General features: G+C 46.2%; 1 protein-coding gene across 1 annotated transcript in view; it reads right to left on the bottom strand.

The window, feature by feature from the left end:
* The window catches only part of LOC120916359 (carcinoembryonic antigen-related cell adhesion molecule 1-like), a 59,515-nt gene extending 41,321 nt beyond the window's left edge, over positions 1-18,194 (bottom strand). Inside the window, exons 1-3 of the mRNA XM_040327278.1 lie at positions 18,094-18,194; positions 17,602-17,904; positions 11,530-11,808 (exon numbers count right to left, since the gene is read on the bottom strand). Of these exons, the coding sequence (XP_040183212.1) occupies positions 11,530-11,808; positions 17,602-17,904; positions 18,094-18,145 (634 nt within the window). The 5' untranslated portion in view covers positions 18,146-18,194. The remainder of the gene's footprint in view (positions 1-11,529; positions 11,809-17,601; positions 17,905-18,093) is intronic.
* Between the last annotated feature and the right edge of the window lie 2,250 nt (positions 18,195-20,444).

The raw sequence follows: 20,444 nt of genomic DNA, 5'->3' as shown, positions 1-20,444 counted from the left end.
ACTTCCCACTGACACCATTGATCTTTTTAGATATTTGTAAGGAAGTAATTTTTCCCAATAACCACAAGTGTAAGAAGTATTCTTCCCACTGACCATCACATTAAGGCACCATGAGTTGTAGACCTAGTAATATTTAGCAAGGGTTCCCTGAAACTGTAAAGTTATTTCAAGGGTTCTGCTGTGTTAAAAAATGTAAGAATTTAATTCATGGCTCCACGAAAGCCTTTTATAGTGTGGGGCGTGTACTAAACCCCCTGAGCCATAATTGGACAAAGCCACCCTGGCTTTGGCCAATTATGGCTCTCCGTTTTCTGCAAGCTGTGATTGGCCAAGCATGCCGGTCATAGTGCATGCTTGGCCAATCCTCAGCCAGCAATGCACTGCAATGCCGCAGTGAATTATGGGCTGTGAAACGCAACTTGAATTTGGCAGCCCAAAACGTTCGTAATTCGACGAACGATCGAACATACGATGTTCGACTCGAACATGAGTTTGACTCGAATACGAAGCTCATCCCTAATCTTGAGCAAAGCGCGGTGACGTACAACACGTACAACGGCACTATAAAGGGGAAGTACCATTTGGATGGCGCCACCCTTGGGGCTGCTTTTGATGATTTCGTGTTAGTAAAAGTTTGGTGAAAGACGATTCGTGCTTTTCAGTCTGTTACAGCGTGACGAATGTGCTATCTCCATTACAAACACTAGTTTTACCAGAACGAGCGATCCCGTCTCATAACTTGCTTCTGAGCATGCACGTTTTTATTACATCGTTAAAGCCCACACATGACCGGTTTTCACGACGTGAAAAACGACAACGTGAAAAACGATGCGAAAAAATAGAGCATGTTCTAAATTTTTAATGCCCGTTTTTCACGTCATGAAAAATGCTCTGGAGCCCACACACGATCGTTTTTAATGACATTAAAAAAAAAAAACATTTTTTACGTCATGAAAAAATGGTCGTGTGTACGCGGCATTACAATTTCTTATGACAGCTGTCTACCACCCAGCTTCCACGTGATGCTCTTTAGTAAGGAAGACAAAAATCCTTCTCCAGACCGAACTCTAAGATGATGCCCTCCAGCAAAAATCCCTTTTACCATATCTTCTCCAGGCCCTCAGCCCAGCACCTGCTTAGACCCACACAGCAACTCCAGTACACAGGCTGCACAACAGGGGCAGTAGCCCCAGGGCAAGAACACTCTGAGCATGCCTGACACATATTTATCACCTCCCTCAGCCACCTTCTGAGTGCCAGTCCCAGGGATAAATATTCATAACTCACTGGTTGATCCTCCTATACTATCCACCACCAAGCTTAGGGAAACCTATTAGAAGAGGGAAGGTCTGGACAGCCGCACTCCAATAAAAACGCCTTTATTGTACAAAATAACAAAAGTACAAACCACAGCAGGGTACAGGATAAAAAAGCTGACGCGTTTCACACTCTCAACAGTGCTTAGTCATAGCCTGACCAGACCAAAAAAACGATCACTACTTGTAAAATGTGGGGAGAGAGAGACATTTTTCTAACACGTGTCATGCGATATGTCAAAACTCTCTTCCATCCCAGGCGTACTTGGTTCCCAATATACAGACTCAGGTTTCCTTCATTATACAATGTTTATTCTTCCACAGACAAGGACAGCAAACAATTAATTCTTACATATTAGTAGCTGGTAAAACATCATTGCAGGATGGTACTTCAGAAAGTTAACAGACAGAGGAAATAGATGTTAATGATGGTACATCTTCTCTGCTGGGAAAGGTCCCTTCCAGCAGGTTGGGTTCCAACCCCTCATCTTCCTGTCGGGCCGGATGACCCTGAGGTCCCTCTCTAACTACGCAACCCACATGTGTTCTTATACTTTTTTAAAAGCCAAGCAAAGCATAATTAGACTAGCTCGAAAAAAGGTTGGTGATAAATGTAACACCCACTTGGGTATTTTTAAGTAACATCTCCACCCACTATCTTGACTTAGGTCTCCTAAAATACATGAAGCCTACGACAGATGTAGTGTCGTCCTGTAACTGACCTTGTCCTCAAACTACCATGTTTAATCCAATGATTCAGAAACATTTATCACATAAAAATATTAAAGCGGAGGTTCACCCATACCTTACACATTTTCCCCTTAGCTTCATGCTCGTTTTGTCTAGGGGAATCGGCTATTTGTTTTAAAATATGATCCGTACTTACCCGTTTACGAGATGCATCTTCTCCGCCGCTTCCGGGGAAGGGGCTGCGGGACTGGGCGTTCCTTCTTGATTGACAGTCTTCCGAGAGGCTTCCGACGGTCGCATCCATCGTGTCACGATTTTCCGAAAGAAGCCGAACGTCGGTGCGCAGGCGCAGTATAGAGCCGCACCGACGTTCGGCTTCTTTCGGCTACGAGTGACACGATGGATGCGACCGTCGGAAGCCTCTCGGAAGACTGTCAATCAAGAAGGAACGCCCGCTCCCGAAGACCCATACCCGGAAGCGACGGAGAAGATGCATCTCGAAAACGGGTAAGTACGGATCATATTTTAAAACAAATAGCCGATTCCCCTAGACAAAACGAGCATGAAGCTAAGGGGAAAATAGAAAAAAAAAAACGAATTGGGTGATCTCCCGCTTTAACAGACGGAGGAAATAGATGTTAATGATGGTACATCTTCTATGCTGGGAAAGGTCCCTTCCAGCAGGTTGGGTTCCAACCCCTCATCTTCCTGTCTGGCTGGATGACCCTGAGGTCCCTCTCTAACTACGCAACCCACATGTGTTCTTATACTTTTTTAAAAACCAAGCAAAGCATAATTAGACTAGCTCGAAAAAAGGTTGGTGATAACTGTAACACCCACTTGGGTATTTTTAAGTAACATCTCCACCCACTATCTTGACTTAGGTCTCCTAAAATACATGAAGCCTACGACAGATGTAGTGTCGTCCTGTAACTGACCTTGTCCTCAAACTACCATGTTTAATCCAATGATTCAGAAACATTTATCACATAAAAATATTAATGAATTTAAAATCTAACACTACTACAGCGGAGCCAAAAACTAAACTTGGCCTAACTTTTATTGACTGCTGAAAGATCCTTTGGAGGTCTATAGACTGACAAGGTAATGATGAGGTGGGGTTAAAAGAACAAAAAAAATGCCTTGAACCAATAAACGCATAAGTAATAAAATAACTGAAGTCATGTAATAGAATCTAAGAACTGGTGGGTGGCAAGACTTTAGTAATAAAGAGATTGATACTTTGGACGTAGAATGGGAGAGAAATTGTTAAAGATGATTCACTATAGAAATACCGAAGAGTAAGGCCCCATACTCACGAGCAAACATGTCTGCTGAAACTGGCCCGCAGGCCAGTTTCAGCAGACATGTTTGGTCGTGTGTGGGCGCGAGCGGGCCGAATTCCAGCAAACATTTGCCCGCCGGGCCTTTTCCCAGCAGACAAATATTCCTGGACTTGTTTTAAAACAGTCCGCTGGAATTCAGCCCGCTCGGACATGTACGGTCGTCAGTACAGACCTACCGTACATGTCCAGGCGCCCGCCGTCCCTCGCATGCGTCGAATGACTTCGACGCATGCGTGGAAGCATTTTAAAGGCGGGCCGCCCACGTCGCCGCGTCATTGTCGCGGCGACACCGCGTCATCGACGCGGCGACACCGCGGACACGCCCCGCGTATTGTTTACGCGCGGACTTCTGTACGATGGTGTGTACAACCATCGTACAGAAGCCCTCTGGCAGACATGTATGGTGGAAACGGTCCGACGGACCGCTTTCACCATACATGTTTGTCCGTGTGTACCCGGCCTTAAAGTTACACAGGCATTTATCTGGGCGTGGAGGGTAAAAATAACCCTTATCTCTTGATAAACGTTTATTGTCCTTCTGGGACGGAACGTTTATTGAATCTCAGAATAGTTCATTGGATTGCTCCGTTAGACATATGTGTCTGTTTAATGAAGGAGGAAATTTGGTACAACTTCAATTTTTTTTCTTCTGAAGCAAGAAAAAATAAAGCTGGAATCTTACTGGTTTATATACACACGTTCATCAAATTCCTTACTATCCTATAAGTATTTGTACAACATACTAGACATGTGCACAACAACATTTTTCGTATTTTTTTGTTCTGTTTCGTCTCGTTCTGTAGATTCGTAAAGATTCGTAATTTCGTAAGACTCAAGTTTTCCTATTCGGACCCGTTCGTATTTCGTAAGAAGCAAGTTTTCCTATTCGGACCCGTTCGTATTTCGTAAGACTCAAGTTTTCCTATTCTGACCCGTTCGTATTTCGTAAGACTCAAGTTTTCCTATTCGGACCCGTTCGTATTTCGTAAGACTCAAGTTTTCCTATTCGGACCCGTTCGTATTTCGTAAGACTCAAGTTTTCCTATTCGGACCCGTTTGTATTTTGTAAGATGCAAGTTTTCCTATTCGGACCCGTTCATATTTCGTAAGACTCAAGTTTTCCTATTCGGACCCGTTCGTATTTCGTAAGACTCAAGTTTTCCTATTCGGACCCGTTCGTATTTCGTAAGACGCAAGTTTTCCTATTCGGACCCGTTCGTATTTCGTAAGATGCAAGTTTTCCTATTCGGACCCGTTCGTATTTCGTAAGATGCAAGTTTTCCTATTCGAACCCGTTCGTATTTCCTAAGACTTAAGTTTTCCTATTCGGACCCGTTAGTATTTCGTAAGACGCAAGTTTTCCTATTCGGACCTGATCGCATTTCGTAACCGTTTTATTTTCGTTTACGCTGAATGATTCGTAATTCCGTCGAATTTATTTTCGTTGATTCGAAATTCGTAATTTTGTTAGATAATAATTTTGGTTTAATGGATTCGGAATTTTGTACTTTTGTAAATACATCGCAACACGCGGCTAATCCACATTAAGATATACTTTCTCTTAAGCCCCCGTACACACGGTCGGACCTTTTTGCCAACAAACGTCAAAATTAGCGGTTTTCAAAAAATCTGACCGTGTGTACGCTCTATCGGACAAACTTTTTCGGTTTCAAAAGTCCGGCCAACTCCCTTCAGACAAAAATCCATGGAAAAGTTTGTTTGAAGTCCGATCGTGTGTACGAGGCTTTACACCAGGGGTGTCCAAACTTTTTTCAAAGAGGGCCAGATTTGATGAAGTGAACATGCGTGAGGGCCGACTATTTTGCCTGACATTCTTTGAACCATTAAAATTCTGTCTATGTGTGTTCGTCTGAGCACTAATACACTGCCCAACAAGAATTCTCTTGCCTTTGTGGCTGTGTGTGGTGAAGAGATGAGCTTGGGCGTATTATTTGGATATACTGTATATATTTTATTTGTGGCCCCAACGAATCCCAGAGCGCTGCTTAGGACTAAGGATGAGCTTGGGCTTAACATTGCCATGAATGCAGCCTTACCATTGCCATGAATGCAGCCTAAACATTGCCATGAATGCAGCCTTACCATTGCAACCAATGCAGCCTTACCATTGCAACCTCATCATTGCAACCAATGCAGCCTCACATGTGCCATAAATGCAGCCTCACATGTGCCACAAATGCAGCCATACCATTGCCATCAGTTCAGCCTGAACAATGCCCATCTGCAGCCTCGGAGGGCAGAGGGAGGGGGCGGGACGAGTGCCGACAGATTACAAACAGGAGAATGTCTTGTTTACCCTGTGGCCTATTTAATACGAAGTCCTGCTCCCTATGATAGACAGAACAGTTGTCCAATGGCATCCCAGGAGACTGGACTTCCAATAGAGATGCTGCTGAGTAAACAGGAGATTCTTTTCATGTAATCTGACGGCGCTCGTCCTGCTCCCTCCCTGTCCCCTCCAAGACAGCGCCAATAAATACAGTATATATATTTTGTGGCCCTGGGGGCCACAAACAATATATATATCCAAATCCCCACGGGGCCATATTAAATCAACAGGGGGGCCACATTTGGCCCCCGGGCCTGACTGTGGACATGTCTGCTTTACACTGTACAATGTGACTCAGCACAAAAGAGATAAGCTGATTGGCTAAGATATTAAGTAATCACTCACTAACTTACACTGTCCAGTGCCCATTCCAAAGAACGATACAAGTACACAAATTTACGAACAGACAAAGAAACGGATTTACAAAACACACAAATGAAAATACGAACAGACAAAGGATTTAAAATACGGAATGCAAATTGTTCGTTATAGATGTCATTTTCGTTCTTTTGCTTTTTCGGTGTTTTGTATTTTAGTAAGATTGTCCAATCATACGTTCGTATTCTAGCTTCTGTCCGACCCCTCGTGATCGCTCTCGGCCAATCCCGTCGTGTCCCGCCGTGTCACTTCCTCTGCCTGTGTAATGTAAACACTGGCAGAGGAAGTGATGCAGCTCTCCTCTCGGCGGTATTTTCAAACCGCTGAGAGGAGAGAAGACTCACACAGTAAGTCGCACCAACACTACACTGACACCACACACATAGGCACATTAACCCCTTCAGATCACCCCCCACCCCCTGTCACACTGTCACTGAATGCAGTGATCATATATGTACTGATCACTGCATTTAGTGTCAGTCTGACAGTTAGACCCCTTTCACACTGGGGCGTTTTTCGGGCGTTTTTTAGGCGCTTTGGCGTTTAAAAAAAGCCTGTAAAGCGCCTGAAAGAAGCCTCATCTGCAATCCCAATGTGAAAGCCCAAGTGCTTTCAGAGGCCTTTCACACTGCCAGCGCCCGAAAAACGCTGGTAAAGCGCTGCTAAGACCCCTTTCACACTGAGGCGCTTTTCAGGCGCTTTGGCGTTAAAAAAAGCTTCCTCAATGGGAAGGGGGCTTTAGGAGCGGTGTATTAACCGCTCCTAAAGCGCTGCAAAGAAGCTGCATGCAGGACTTTTTTTGACGCCCTGCCAGCTCAGCGCCTCAGTGTGAAAGCACTCAGGCTTTCACATTGGGATTGCAGATGCAGCTTCTTTCAGGCGCTTTTTTTAACGCTAAGACCACTTTCACACTGGGGTGTTTTTCAGGCGCTTTAGTGTGAAAGCACTCGAGCTTTCACATTGGGATTGCAGATGCAGCTTCTTTCAGGCGTTTTACAGGCGCTTTTTTTAACGCTAAAGCGCTTGAAAAATGCCCCAGTGTGAAAGGGCCCTTAGTGTTAGGTTCAGGGTAGCCCCGTACCCCCCCCCCCTAATAAAGTTTTAACCCCTTGATCACCGCCCTAGTTAACCCTTTCACCCCCTATTGCCAGTGTCACTAAGCGATCATTTTTCTGATCGCTGTATTAGTGTCACTTTTGCCGCTAGGTAGCTAATTTTTTTTTTATTGCAATTTTTTTTTTTACTGAAGACATGTGGCTGAATAAATTTTGGCCTAAATGTTTGACTAAAATTTAGTTTATTCAATTTTTCTTATAACAAAAAGTAAAAAATATAGTTTTTTTTTCAAAAATGTCGCTCTATTTTTATTTATAGCGCAAAAAAATAAAAATCGCAGAGGCAATCAAATACCATCAAAAGAAAGCTCTATTTGTGGGAAGAAAAGGACGCAAATTTTGTTTGGGAGCCACGTCGCACGACCACGCAATTGTCTGTTAAAGCGACGCAGTGCCGAATTGTAAAAACGCCTCTGGGCATTTAGCAGCATATTGGTCCGGGGCTTAAGTGGTTAAAAAACGAGTAAATACCTATTAAATTCCTTCATCTATATCACCTCCGGCGTTCTAGTTTCTATTCTCTCATTCACTTCCTGCTTTGCGGCGCTCGTTCAGGTAAGAACTACATTTCCCAGTATGAATTGCGGCACGCCCAGTAATTCACACCTACTTGAAGTCTCTAACACGTAGAGAGCGTCCTGCCGCACAGATGTAGTTCCCAGGAGGGGGTGAGCACGTCACTGACCACCGCAGTAAAGCCTCCCATCATGGTGGTCAGTAAAATCAGACAAGCAGGAAGTGAACAGAACAGAGAAGAAATAGAGCAACTTCTGAGGAAAAACGAACAATGAGGAAGTGAAAAGAGGAATGTCTGCAGGTAAAGGATGCTTATTATGAAAAAAAAAAATTCCTTTACAACCCCCTTTAATTATTTTCCCCACTGTATTACTTTTTTGGTTTTGAGTTTATATTATTTTATTTTTGATTATATGTGTGTATAGATATATGTGGTTTAGAATACATGTTTGGATGAAACAATACTTACTTACTCACTTATTAATCTTTTAATCAGACTTTGGGAGTTTTTCTGGACACTGCGGGCCAGATTCATAGATATTTGCACTTGCCTGGCGGAATTTTGAATCCTCAGCGATTTTGCACCGTAAGTTAGTGTTTTTCTGGCGGCGTATTTGAAATTGGGCGGGTTGGGGGCGTGATTCATTTAAATGAAGCGCATCCCCGCGCCGAATGAACTGCGCATGCTCCATTTTGAAATTTCCCGCCGCGCTTTGCGCGAAATGACTTTGCACCGACGTAATTTTTTTAACTTAGACGTGAGTTACGTCCTTTCCTATTCACGGACGACTTACGCAAAAAAAAAAAAAAATTAAAATTCGACGCGGGAACGACGGCCATACTTTAACATGGCAAGTCTATCTATACGCCACAAAATAGCAGCTTTAACTATACGCCGGGAAAAGCCGACTAGAGACGACGTAAGAGAATGCGATGGCCGTGCGTACCTTCGCGGATCGATGGAAAAAGCGAATTAACATACCCGACGCAGAAAACGACGCAAACTCCACCCAGCGGGCGCCGAAGTATTGCACCTACGATCCGAAGGCGTACGAAGCCGTACGCCTGTCGGATCGAAGCCAGAAGCCGTCGTATCTTGGTTTGAGGATTCAAACTAAAGATACGACGCGGCAAATTTCAAAGTACGCCGGTGTATCAGTAGATACGCCGGCGTACTTGCTCTGTGAATCTGGCCCTGCTTTTTTATGTATTATTTACCTGTATTTGGTTCTGAATATTCATTTATTTCTTATATTTGTTAGATTCACTGTATCCCAGCACTGTACTAGATAAGTTATTGATTTTTTACTTCATAATTTTGATATGTGTATCATATTACGATTTGCATTGTTAGAAGTGAGTGCTGTCTCTGTGCCTTTCAGTAATTGGTATTTAATGCAAGCCATTGGAAGGAGTTGTGTGGTTTTCCCATACTTAGCATTGCAAATTAATCTTGAACGTTTGTAACATAAACAAGCTGTTCTTGAACTTTGGGAAAAGTTGGAGAGGAAGCAGACCCAGGGGTCCTCAGTAGGGATTTAGCTATAAAAACAAAGAATTTTCTATGACAGACTGCTGTCAATTCCGCAAAATATTATCTCCTAACTTTCCAACTTCTGGACATACCGTATATTCTCGAATATAAGCCGGCCCGAATAAAAGCAGAGGCACTTAATTTTACCACAAAAAACTGGGAAAACATATTGACTCGAGTATAAGCCTACGGGGCCAGATTCAGATAGGTCAGCGGATCTTTAGATCTGATTTACGTTACGTCGCCGCAAGTTTTTGAGGCAAGTGCTTTATTCAGAAAGCACTTGCCTCTAAAGTGGCGGCGGCATATCGTAAATCCCCCGGCGGAATTCAAATTCCGCGGCTAGGGGGTGTGTAACATTTAAATCAGGCGCATCCCCGCGCCGAACGAACTGCGCATGCGCCGTCCGCTAAATCTCCCAGCGTGCATTGCTCCAAATGACGTCGCTAGGACGTCATTGGTTTCGACGTGAACGTAAATTACGTCCACCCGTATTCGCGAACGACTTACACAAACAACGTAAAAAATTAAAAAATTCGACCCGGGAACGACGGCCAGACTTAACATAGGATACGCCGCATATAGCAGGGGTAACTATACAGCGGAAATAGCCAAACGCAAACGACGTAAAAAAAATGCGCCGGGCAGTCGTTCGTTTCTGAATCGGCGTAACTCCTCATTTGCATATTCCTCACATGTACAAACGGAAGCGCCACCTAGCGGCCAGCGTGAGATTGCAGCCAAAGATCCGACAGGTGTAAGTGACTTAGGGAGATCTATGCGGAACTGTTTCAATGAATCAGGCGCATAGATCCGACCGACGGAACTCAGAGATACGACGGCATATCAGGAGATATGCCATCGTATCTCTATCTGAATCTGCCCCACGGTGTCCATCTGCATGCCTCACTTTGCCTCATTGTGTCCATGTGCATGCCTCACTGTGTCCATGCCTCACTGTGTCCATGCCTAACTGTGTCCATGCCTCACTGTGCCCATGCCTCACTGTGTCCATGCCTCACTGTGCCCATGCCTCACTGTGCCCTTGCCTCACTGTACCCATGCCTCACTGTGTCCAGACACACTTGTAGAAGAGAAATGGGGCTACACGTGTGCTAAGTTACGGGTCCAGCGGACCTACGACCGGCCGGTACCGGGTCCCCAAACTCACCGGAGAAATTACTGTTTAACATGGGAGTCTATGGAAGGGGTGCCCGGATTTGAAAAATCGGTGCTCTCCGGCCGTAGGTCTCCAGGACAACAAACTCACATACAGGGGAGGGCTGGCAGCCTTAGGCCTGGGGGGCAAGTCCAGTCAAGTGGCCCATTGACCTGCTAAATCAGCTCACCATCCATGGCCCATCTGATTTTTCAGTGCAGCCTCACCAGTGCCCATCAATGCAGCCTGATCCCTGGGGCAGGTTAAATGGGGTGTTATAGATGGGGTTCAGCTAAGAGTGTCAGGGTCTCTCACCTCAGTGATCTCAGGGGGGGGGGGGGTAATGCTCCTGGTCCTGGGTCAAGTTGCAACCAGCGCCCAGCCCTGCATTCCTGCGTCCCACGTCCAAGAATCCAGTCACAGGGAGTTGTAGTTTCCTCTGCGCTGCTCTGTTTTTCACCCACTGGGAGCTTTAAGCGTGGACTACAACTCCTGAAAGGCAACAACTAGTGGTCGGCCCGACTTCCAAGACCAGAATAATAAAATAAAATGGTAGCGGGCATTTTGAACATAAGTTAGGGTGGCCTGGGAGGCAATTGCCCCCCTGCCCCCTTGCCCAGCCCTCCCCTGCTCACATATGCAGCAAGGGTGCCCATACCAGCAAGACTATGGGCTCTGTTTTTCTACGTAATCCCTGTAACATTTTGAAAATATTTTATCCTGTCAATAGAATATCTTTCACTTCACTTGCAACTATCTTCCTTCTGCAGTGAGATCACTGCAGCGTTGTCATCATTGACGGGTGCTGTAGATATTTGTACCAATGATAGCCCTATCAGTGAACAGCCATGCTTAGCTCCACCTACAACCCTTTAGAATGGCAACACCTTGTCCCATCTGCAGGAGATTAGGTAAATGATGTGAATACCCCACTCAGTTCCTCCTATCCCCTCCAACAATGTCTCATAGGGATCTGGAGATATCCAACTTCCCAATCCCATTGATCATTAAAAAAGGTGAATCATACTTCTTTTATGGCTTTAAAGAACACAACTGCATTCATTGGTGTACAGTATTTTTATATCTGCCTGAATGTTAGTTTTACAATGAAAATGGTTACCTTACCTGATACAGTCACTAGAAGGACATTGCTGATGTTGGAGCTGACAGGGTTGTGGATGGTGCAGGTGTACCTCCCGCTGTCACTCCCTGTGATTGGCTGGATGTAGAGGTAGGAATCCCGGCAGGTCACATGGGGCTCTGAGCAGATTTTCTTCCCATCACGGTAGAAGAGGTAAGTAGTGATATTCTGGTTACCACCATCACAATGAAATGTAACATTGCTTCCGCTCACAAGGCGGTTATGAGCAGCGTTAAGAATGAGAACTGGAACATTGAGAGGAGCTTTAAAATAAAGAAAGGGAAAAAATAAATAAAAAAATAGTTGTATGTAACTATAATTTAAATTACAACATACTTTTATTAAAAGGGATACAAATGCCCATAAAATGCCAATTAATGCCCATAAAATGCCAAGTAGCAGCAAATGCACTGGAATACAAGAATTTAAATTTAATAAGATACAATATCGCCTGGATCAGTATCGTATTTATCGCGGTATAACGCGCTCCCGCGTATACTGCGCACCCCTAAAGTTGCCCCCAATTTTTTTTGTACTTACAGTTTTGGTGTCTTGCGCGGCGTCCATCGGCGGCCTCGTCGGGTCCAGCGTTCGTCTGCGGCTTCGGGTGTCCTCTTCGTCGTGTCCGGCGTCCTTCTGCGGCTTCGGGTGTCCTCTTCGTCGTGTCCGGCGTCCTTCTGCGGCTTCGGGTGTCCTCTTCGTCGGGTCCGGCGTCCTTCTGCGGCGTCCTCCCCGCTCGTTTCCCGCGCCGAGTTTTGAATACTGCGCCGACATATACAGAGCGCAGTACACTCGTGTATTGTCGGCAATGCTCGGCTACCTGCGCTGACGTCCTGTACGTCCAGGACGTGAGTGCGGAAGGAGCCGAGACTGCCCGACTATACCCGAGTGTACTGCGCTCGGTATATGTCGGCGCAGTATTCAAAACTCGGCGCGGGAAAGTGGGTATCGGCGTATACTGCGCACCCACGATTTTGCCCTGATTTTCAGGGCAAAAAAGTGTGCGGTATACGCCGATAAATACGGTAATTACAATCAGGGATGAGCCAAACAGACCCCCCCCAAGGTTCGGTTCGCAGCTGAACATGCGAACAGGCAAAAAATTTGTTCGAAGACATGAACACTGTTAAAGTCTATGGGACATGAACATGAAAAATCAAAAGTGATAATTCTAAAGGCTTATATGCAAGTTATTGTCATAAAAAGTGTTTGGTGATCCGGGTCCGGCCCCAGGGGACATGTATTAATGCTTAAAACTGCATTTTTTTTTCTGGAGCAGTGATTTTAATAATGCTTAAAGTGACACAATAAAAGTGAAATATTTCTTTAAATTTCGTACCCGGAGGGTGTCTACAGCATGCCTGTAAAGAAGTGCATGTTTCCCGTGTTTAGAACAGTCCCTGCACAAAATGACATTTCTAAAGGGAAAAAAGTAATTTAAAACTACTCGCAGCTGTAATGAATTGTCGGTCCCGGCAACACAGATAAAAGTCATTGAAAAAAACGGCATGGGTCCCCCCCCCCCCCCCCCACAGTCCATTACCAAGCCCTTTGGATCTGGTATTAATATTAAAGGGGTTGTAAAGGTAAATTTTATTTTACCTTAATGCATCCTATGCATTAAGGTAAAAAAACATCTGATAGCACCCCCCCCCCCGAGCCCCCGTTTTACTTACCTATCCACTCGAAAGTCCCGTGCGCGTTCTTGTCTTCCTATTCGGTTCCCAGCCTGGCCGTTGATTGGCTAGGCTGGGCGGATTCATAGCAGCACAGCCATTGGCTGGCGCTGCTGTCAATCACAGCGGATGACGCGGCGCGCCGGGGGGCAGGGCCGAGTGATACAGTCGGCGGCTATGGGCGCCGCTGTATCACGGGAGCGCGCTCGCAAAAGCTTTCCACCATGCGAGGGAGCTCGCATAAACGTGGAAAGCTTTTGCGAGGAGGAGCAGAGACAGCCGCCGAGGGACCCCAGAAGACACGGATCGGGGCCACTCTGTGCAAAACGAACTGCACAGCGGAGGTAAGTATAACATGTTTGTTATTTTTAAACAAAAAAAATCTTGCCTTTAGTGTGCCTTTAAGCGGAAGGCCCGAGCCGAAATTAAAAAAAAATGCGTGGGGGTCCCCCCAAAATTCCGTTACCAGGCCCTTCAGGTCTGGTATGGATATTAAAGGGAACCCTGCACTAAATGAAAAAAAAAATGGCTATGGGGTTCCCCGGGCGAACAGACAATGTTTGAGTCAAACTCATGTTCAACCCAAACATAAAGCTCATCCCTAATTACAATCAGAAAGTGACAGAAAAATGTGGTCTTTATGCTGATATGCCAACAGACAAGGGCAGAGCATGGCCTGCAGTGTCCTCAAATTCCATAAAGGTTCTCATTTGGCCTTGGCCTTTAGTTCTTTACACTTTAGAATAGGACGCCTTGATATTGTCCATAATTTTAAGGGGTGCCTTGACTGGAAAAATACAAAGAAGCACTGTTTTTTTGTGTGGCCCCCAAAATAGCATATATTAGTTCACGGTATCCCAGTGGGGGAGGGAATATGACAGAAGAATGTGCGCATACAAGAGGTCCAGTGTGACATTAGTCAAGTGGTGGACCAGGTCCTGCACCCTTTTCCAAAAGGGTCTGAAAATAGAAAATCTGGTTTAGGGTACTGGGTTCCAGACAGCCTCTAAAACAGTGTTAAAGGGTCTCCTTACCCTTGGAATTGGAAACAGCGCCCAGAGGCGATTCAGTTCGCATGTGCTTGCGCTTTATACGTTTTTCACTCACTCACTCACTCAGTGTTCATCCACCATGGGATACATGGTGTGAAGCCAGTACGGAGTTAAGTGCCACTGAATCAACAGTTTGATGGCAGTCAGATGAACTATAAAGGAGCATGAGCTTTTCTTAAAGGAGAACTAAACCCAATAACAACAATATGTTGCAGCTTACAGCCCATAAATGTGATGGCTGCATTAGCTTTTTTTTTTTCAAGCTAAAAACATTTTCAGTAACAAATACTTAATATTTCCGGAAACACAGTGGGCCAGATTCACATTGAACTGCGGCGGCGTAACGTATCGGAGATACGTTACACCGCCGCAAGTTTTCATCGCAAGTGCCTGATTCACAGAGCACTTGCGATGAAAACTACGCCGGCGGCCTCCTGCGCAAGGCGGGCCAATTCAAATGGGCGTTTGCCATTTAAATTAGGCGCGCTCCCTACTGCGCATGCTCCGTTTCGCAAATCCCGTCGTGCTTTGCGCACCGTGACGTCATTTTTTCGAACGGCGACGCGCGTAGCGTACTTCCGTATTCCCGGACGTGTTACGCAAACGACGTTCATTTTTAAATTTCGACGTGGGAACGACGGCCATACTTTAGACAGCAATACGATTGCTGACTAAAGTTAGGGCACCTAAAACGACGACTAACTTTGCGACGGGAAACTAGACTAGCGGCGACGTGGCGAACGCGAAAATCCGTCGTGGATCGCCATAACTGCTAATTTGCATACCCGACGCTGGTTTACGACGCGAACTCCACCCAGCGGCGGCCGCTGTATTGCATCCTAAGATCCGACAGTGTAAAACAATTACACCTGTCGGATCCTATGGATATCTATGCGTAACTGATTCTATGAATCAGTCGCATAGATAGAAACAGAGATACGACGGCGTATCAGGAGAAACGCCGTTGTATCTCTTTGGTGAATCTGGCCCTTAGTCCCTGGCACTTCCTGTGAGCTGCATCAAAGATTATCTTCCTTCCTAGCTGTAAACTATCAACTGCCTTGCCATCTATATAATGGAGACAAAGTAACATGGACATGTTTGTAGTCCATTTCAGGGGACCTGCGTAGGGTGACAACCAAGGCTCCCTCCGTAGAAACTGTGGAGGAGTGATGTACCCACCTAGGGACAGGAAGTGTGTTATTTACAGGATTACCAGGTGAAAATAAATGACACAAAGCCTTAAAGTGGAAGTAAACCCCCCCCCATGGTTTTCAGCCAAGGAAGCTGCCATCTTTGCCTCTGTTTAATCTACAACTGCCATGATGCTGCACATGTGATCAGTTTAGACACCAGTCATTGGATGGTTTGACAGTTTGATTGAAAGCACAACCAATGGGAGTGTTGCATTCCCGGCACGTGCCGGAAATTAAACTGTTTTATGGATGGGTTTACTTCAACTTTAATAAACAAAATTAATGCAGCCATCACACCAAGCATCGCTTCCAACTATCCCTGATTTCCAGGGACTGTCCCTGATTTGGAGCAAAGACCATCCATCCCTCTTTCCTCCTCATTTGTCCCTCACTTTGGTCTGATCTATATAGTTGTGTATAAAATGCACTTTTTTTCCTTTCTGAACCTTTCATCCCATTTCTAAATTGCTGCATTTGTAAATTCCAAAAGCCAATATAAAGTAGTGGTAAAAAAAGCACTTGTGGGCTTAACCAATCACTTTTTAGAGATAATTCTCCTTTAAGGGGGCGTGGCAGGGATGTGTCCTATACCTACATAGTTTTGCTATTGGGTGTCCCTCGTTCCCATCTCAAAAAGTTGGGAGGTATGCACCAAGGACCAAGTAAGCTGCAAAATATTACGGGCTAGATTCAGAAAGCTTTTACGCTGGCGTATCTATTGATACGCCGCGTAAGTTAAAGGATGCGCCGTCCTATCTATGCGCGGTATTCAGGGATCAAGATATGCCTGAATTTCTGCTTCATCCGACCGACGTACGTCTTAGTACGCTGTCGTATCTAGGGTGCATATTTACGCTGGCCGCTAGGGGCGCTTCCGTTGCCCGTCGCAATTAGTTATGCCGTTTACGTAAGAGATACGCCGGCGTAAAGATAAAGCTGCTCCCTAGGTGGCGCAGCCCATGCAAGGTATGGACGTCGGAACAGGCCTATCTTTTAACGTCGTTTGCGTAAGTTGTACATGAATAGGGCTGTGCGTAAGTTACGTTCACGTCGTAGGCAGTGGGGCAGATTCAAGAAGCTATTGCGCCCGCGCAACCATAGGTTGCGCGGCGCAATAGCTGTTTTGCTCCCGCGTAGCGAATGCCCCTGATTCAGGAACATCGCTACGCGGACTGCAGCCTAGGATATGACAGGCATAAGCCTCCTTATGCCTTCAAATCTCAGGCTGCATTCTTGCGTTGTCCGCTAGGGGGCGCGGCCATTGTGATCGGCGTATAGTATGCAAATTGCATACTACCACCGATTCACAAAAGTTGCGCGGGCCCTGCGCACGCAAGGTACGGAGTTTCCGTACGGCGACTTTAGCGCAAGGTTGCTCCTGCTGTAGCAGGGGCAGCCAATGCTAAAGTATAGCCGCCCTTCCCGCTCGTGAAATTTAAATTTCACGTCGTTTACGTAAGTGATTCGTGAATGGCGCTGGACGCCATTCACGTTCACTTAGAAGCAAATGACGTCCTTGCGACGTCATTTGCCGCAATGCACGCCGGGAAGGTTTCCCGACGGAGCATGCGCTGTTCGCTCGGCGCGGGAGCGCGCCTAATTTAAATGATTCCCGCCCCCGGCGGGATCATTTACATTAGGCACCCTTACGCTCGGCTATTTAGCATAGCGCCCGCGCAATTTACGGAGCTACTGCTCCGTGAATCGCGGGCATATCAAAATATTTGCGTGGGCGCAGAGCAAAAATCGTTGCCCTTTGCCCACGCAAATATTGCGTGGATCTACCTGAATCTGGCCCAGTGTTCGACGTATCTTAGGCATTCTATCCGACGCATGCGCACTGGGATATGTCCACTAACGGCGCATGCGCCGTTCGTTAAAAACGTCAACCACGTCGGGTCATGGTTAATTTACATAAAACACGCCCACCTCTTCACAATTTGAATTAGGCGCGCTTACGCCGTCCCATTTACGCTACGCCGCCGTAACTTAGGAGGCAAGTGCTTTGTGAATACAGCACTTGCCTCTCTGACTTACGGCGGCGTCGTGTAAATACGATACGCTACGCCGACTCACTAATACGCCGCCGTACCGGAATCCAGCTGAAAGTGAAAGTAATAGATGATACTTACAGTATATTTGGAGCTGATAATAGACAATCTGGCTGCGGTAAGGTTCAATTGCCCCAACGATAAAGACATATTGCCCTTGATCGGAGTACGTCAGGTTGTTTAGCTGCAATGCTCCTTCAATGGAAAGTTGGCACCTCCCTTGATAACGAGGGTAGCAATACGGAGCGCCATAAAAAGGCCTTACTGCAACTACTTCATCATCTCCAAACCTCCACTCCAATGGAGCCTTCCAGTACACAAACTGATGGAAAGACACGGAGCCCCCCAGAGTTCCATTCACCCTGGACACAGCAGATGCAGGCTCTGTGGGAAATAATACACGGGATTAATACATGGGAAAAAGTGTGTCCTGGCCTCTGTCAGACGCAGCTGAAATAAGCAACTGGAAATGCCACTTCCTGCCTTAACAAAAATGCCAGAAAAGATAAAATAACATTATTTCTTTTTTTTTTTTTTGGCGTTTAAAAAGGTTTTCTTAATAAATGTTCTTACCTGAAGAAATGAGCCAAATGGCCCAGAGGCGCCAAAACCAATTGCGTGGCATGTGTGGTTCACTGGTCTGTCCGATCGCGTAGTGAGTACTGCGCGATCCTAGTGACTGCTGTGATAGATTAATGACTTCTGTTTATTTAGTTAAGTGTATCCTTTAACCCTGAAATGACCAGAGTCATCTAGTTTTATGATGGGATTCAGTTAGGGAAGAAAAAATCGGAGGCACATACAAAAGCCTGAAATACAGTGCCTTGCAAAAGTATTCACCCCCCTTGGCTTTTTACCTATTTTGTTACATTACAACCTTTAATTCAATGTTTTTTTTTCATCTGAATTATATGTGATGGATCAGAACACAATAGTCTAAGTTGGTGAAGTAAAAATTAGAAATATATATACATACCGTATTTGCAGACGTATAAGGCGACCTTTTGGATGCAAAAAAATGCATCCAAAGTCGGGGGTCGTCTTATACGCCGGATCTGTCTCCGTCAATGGAGGCATGGAATGGCACAGTGGGGCATGTAATGGAATGGTACAGTGGGGCCATGGAATGGCACAGTGGGGCATGTAATGGAATGGCACAGTGGGGGCATGGAATGGCACAGTGGGGCATACAATGGAATGGCACAGTGGGGGCATGGAATAGCACAGTGGGGCATGTAATGGCACGGCACCGTGGGGCATGTAATGGAATGGCACAGTGGGGCATGTAATGGAATGGCACAGTGGGGCATGTAATGGCACGGCACAGTGGGGCATGTAATGGAATGGCACAGTGGGGCATGTAATGGCACGGCACAGTAAAAATTAGAAATATATATACATACCGTATTTGCAGGCGTATAAGGCGACCTTTTGGATGCAAAAAAATGCATCCAAAGTCGGGGGTCGTCTTATACGCCGGATCTATCTCCGTCAATGGAGGCATGGAATGGCACAGTGGGGCATGTAATGGAATGGTACAGTGGGGGCATGGAATGGCACAGTGGGGCATGTAATGGAATGGCACAGTGGGGGCATGGAATGGCACAGTGGGGCATGTAATGGAATGGCACAGTGGGGGCATGGAATAGCACAGTGGGGCATGTAATGGCACGGCACAGTGGGGCATGTAATGGAATGGCACCGTGGGGCATGTAATGGCACGGCACAGTGGGGCATGTAATGGAATGGCACAGTGAGGCATGTAATGGAATAGCACAGTGGGGGCATGGAATAGTACAGTGGGGCATGTAATGGCACGGCACAGTGGGGCATGTAATGGAATGGCACAGTGGGGCATGTAATGGCACGGCACAGTGGGGCATGTAATGGAATGGCACCGTGGAGCATGTAATGGAATGGCACAGTGGGGCATGTAATGGAATAGCACAGTGGGGCATGTAATGGAATGGCACAGTGGGGCATGTAATGGCACGGCACAGTGGGGCATGTAATGGCACGGCACAGTGGGGCATGTAATGGAATGGCACCGTGGAGCATGTAATGGAATGGCACAGTGGGGCATGTAATGGAATAGCACAGTGGGGCATGTAATGGAATGGCACAGTGGGCCATGTAATGGAATAGCACAGTGGGGCATGTAATGGCACGGCACAGTGGGGCATGTAATGGAATGGCACCGTGGGGCATGTAATGGCACGGCACAGTGGGGCATGTAATGGAATGGCACCGTGGGGCATGTAATGGAATGGCACAGTGAGGCATGTAATGGAATAGCACAGTGGGGGCATGGAATAGTACAGTGGGGCATGTAATGGCACGGCACAGTGGGGCATGTAATGGAATGGCACAGTGGGGCATGTAATGGCACGGCACAGTGGGGCATGTAATGGAATGGCACCGTGGAGCATGTAATGGAATGGCACAGTGGGGCATGTAATGGAATAGCACAGTGGGGCATGTAATGGAATGGCACAGTGGGGCATGTAATGGCACGGCACAGTGGGGCATGTAATGGCACGGCACAGTGGGGCATGTAATGGAATGGCACCGTGGAGCATGTAATGGAATGGCACAGTGGGGCATGTAATGGAATAGCACAGTGGGGCATGTAATGGAATGGCACAGTGGGGCATGTAATGGAATAGCACAGTGGGGCATGTAATGGCACAGTGAGATTTGAAAAATGCCTGTTCCTGTCAGCGGTTGTTCCTGTCAGCGGTTGTTCCTGTCAGCGGTTGTTCCTGTCAGCGGTTGTTCCTGTCAGCGGTTGTTCCGGCTACCCCTCAGCTTCCAGACAGACTAGTAGGAAGGGGGTAGTCTTATACGGCGAGTATATCCCAAAACCAACATTTTTCTGGAAAAATAGGGGGTCGTCTTATACACCGGCAAATACGGAAAAAATG

The sequence above is a fragment of the Rana temporaria genome, chromosome 10, assembly GCF_905171775.1.
Source record: "Rana temporaria chromosome 10, aRanTem1.1, whole genome shotgun sequence".
Lineage (NCBI taxonomy): Eukaryota > Metazoa > Chordata > Amphibia > Anura > Ranidae > Rana > Rana temporaria.
This window is presented reverse-complemented; position numbering and strand designations above follow the sequence as displayed.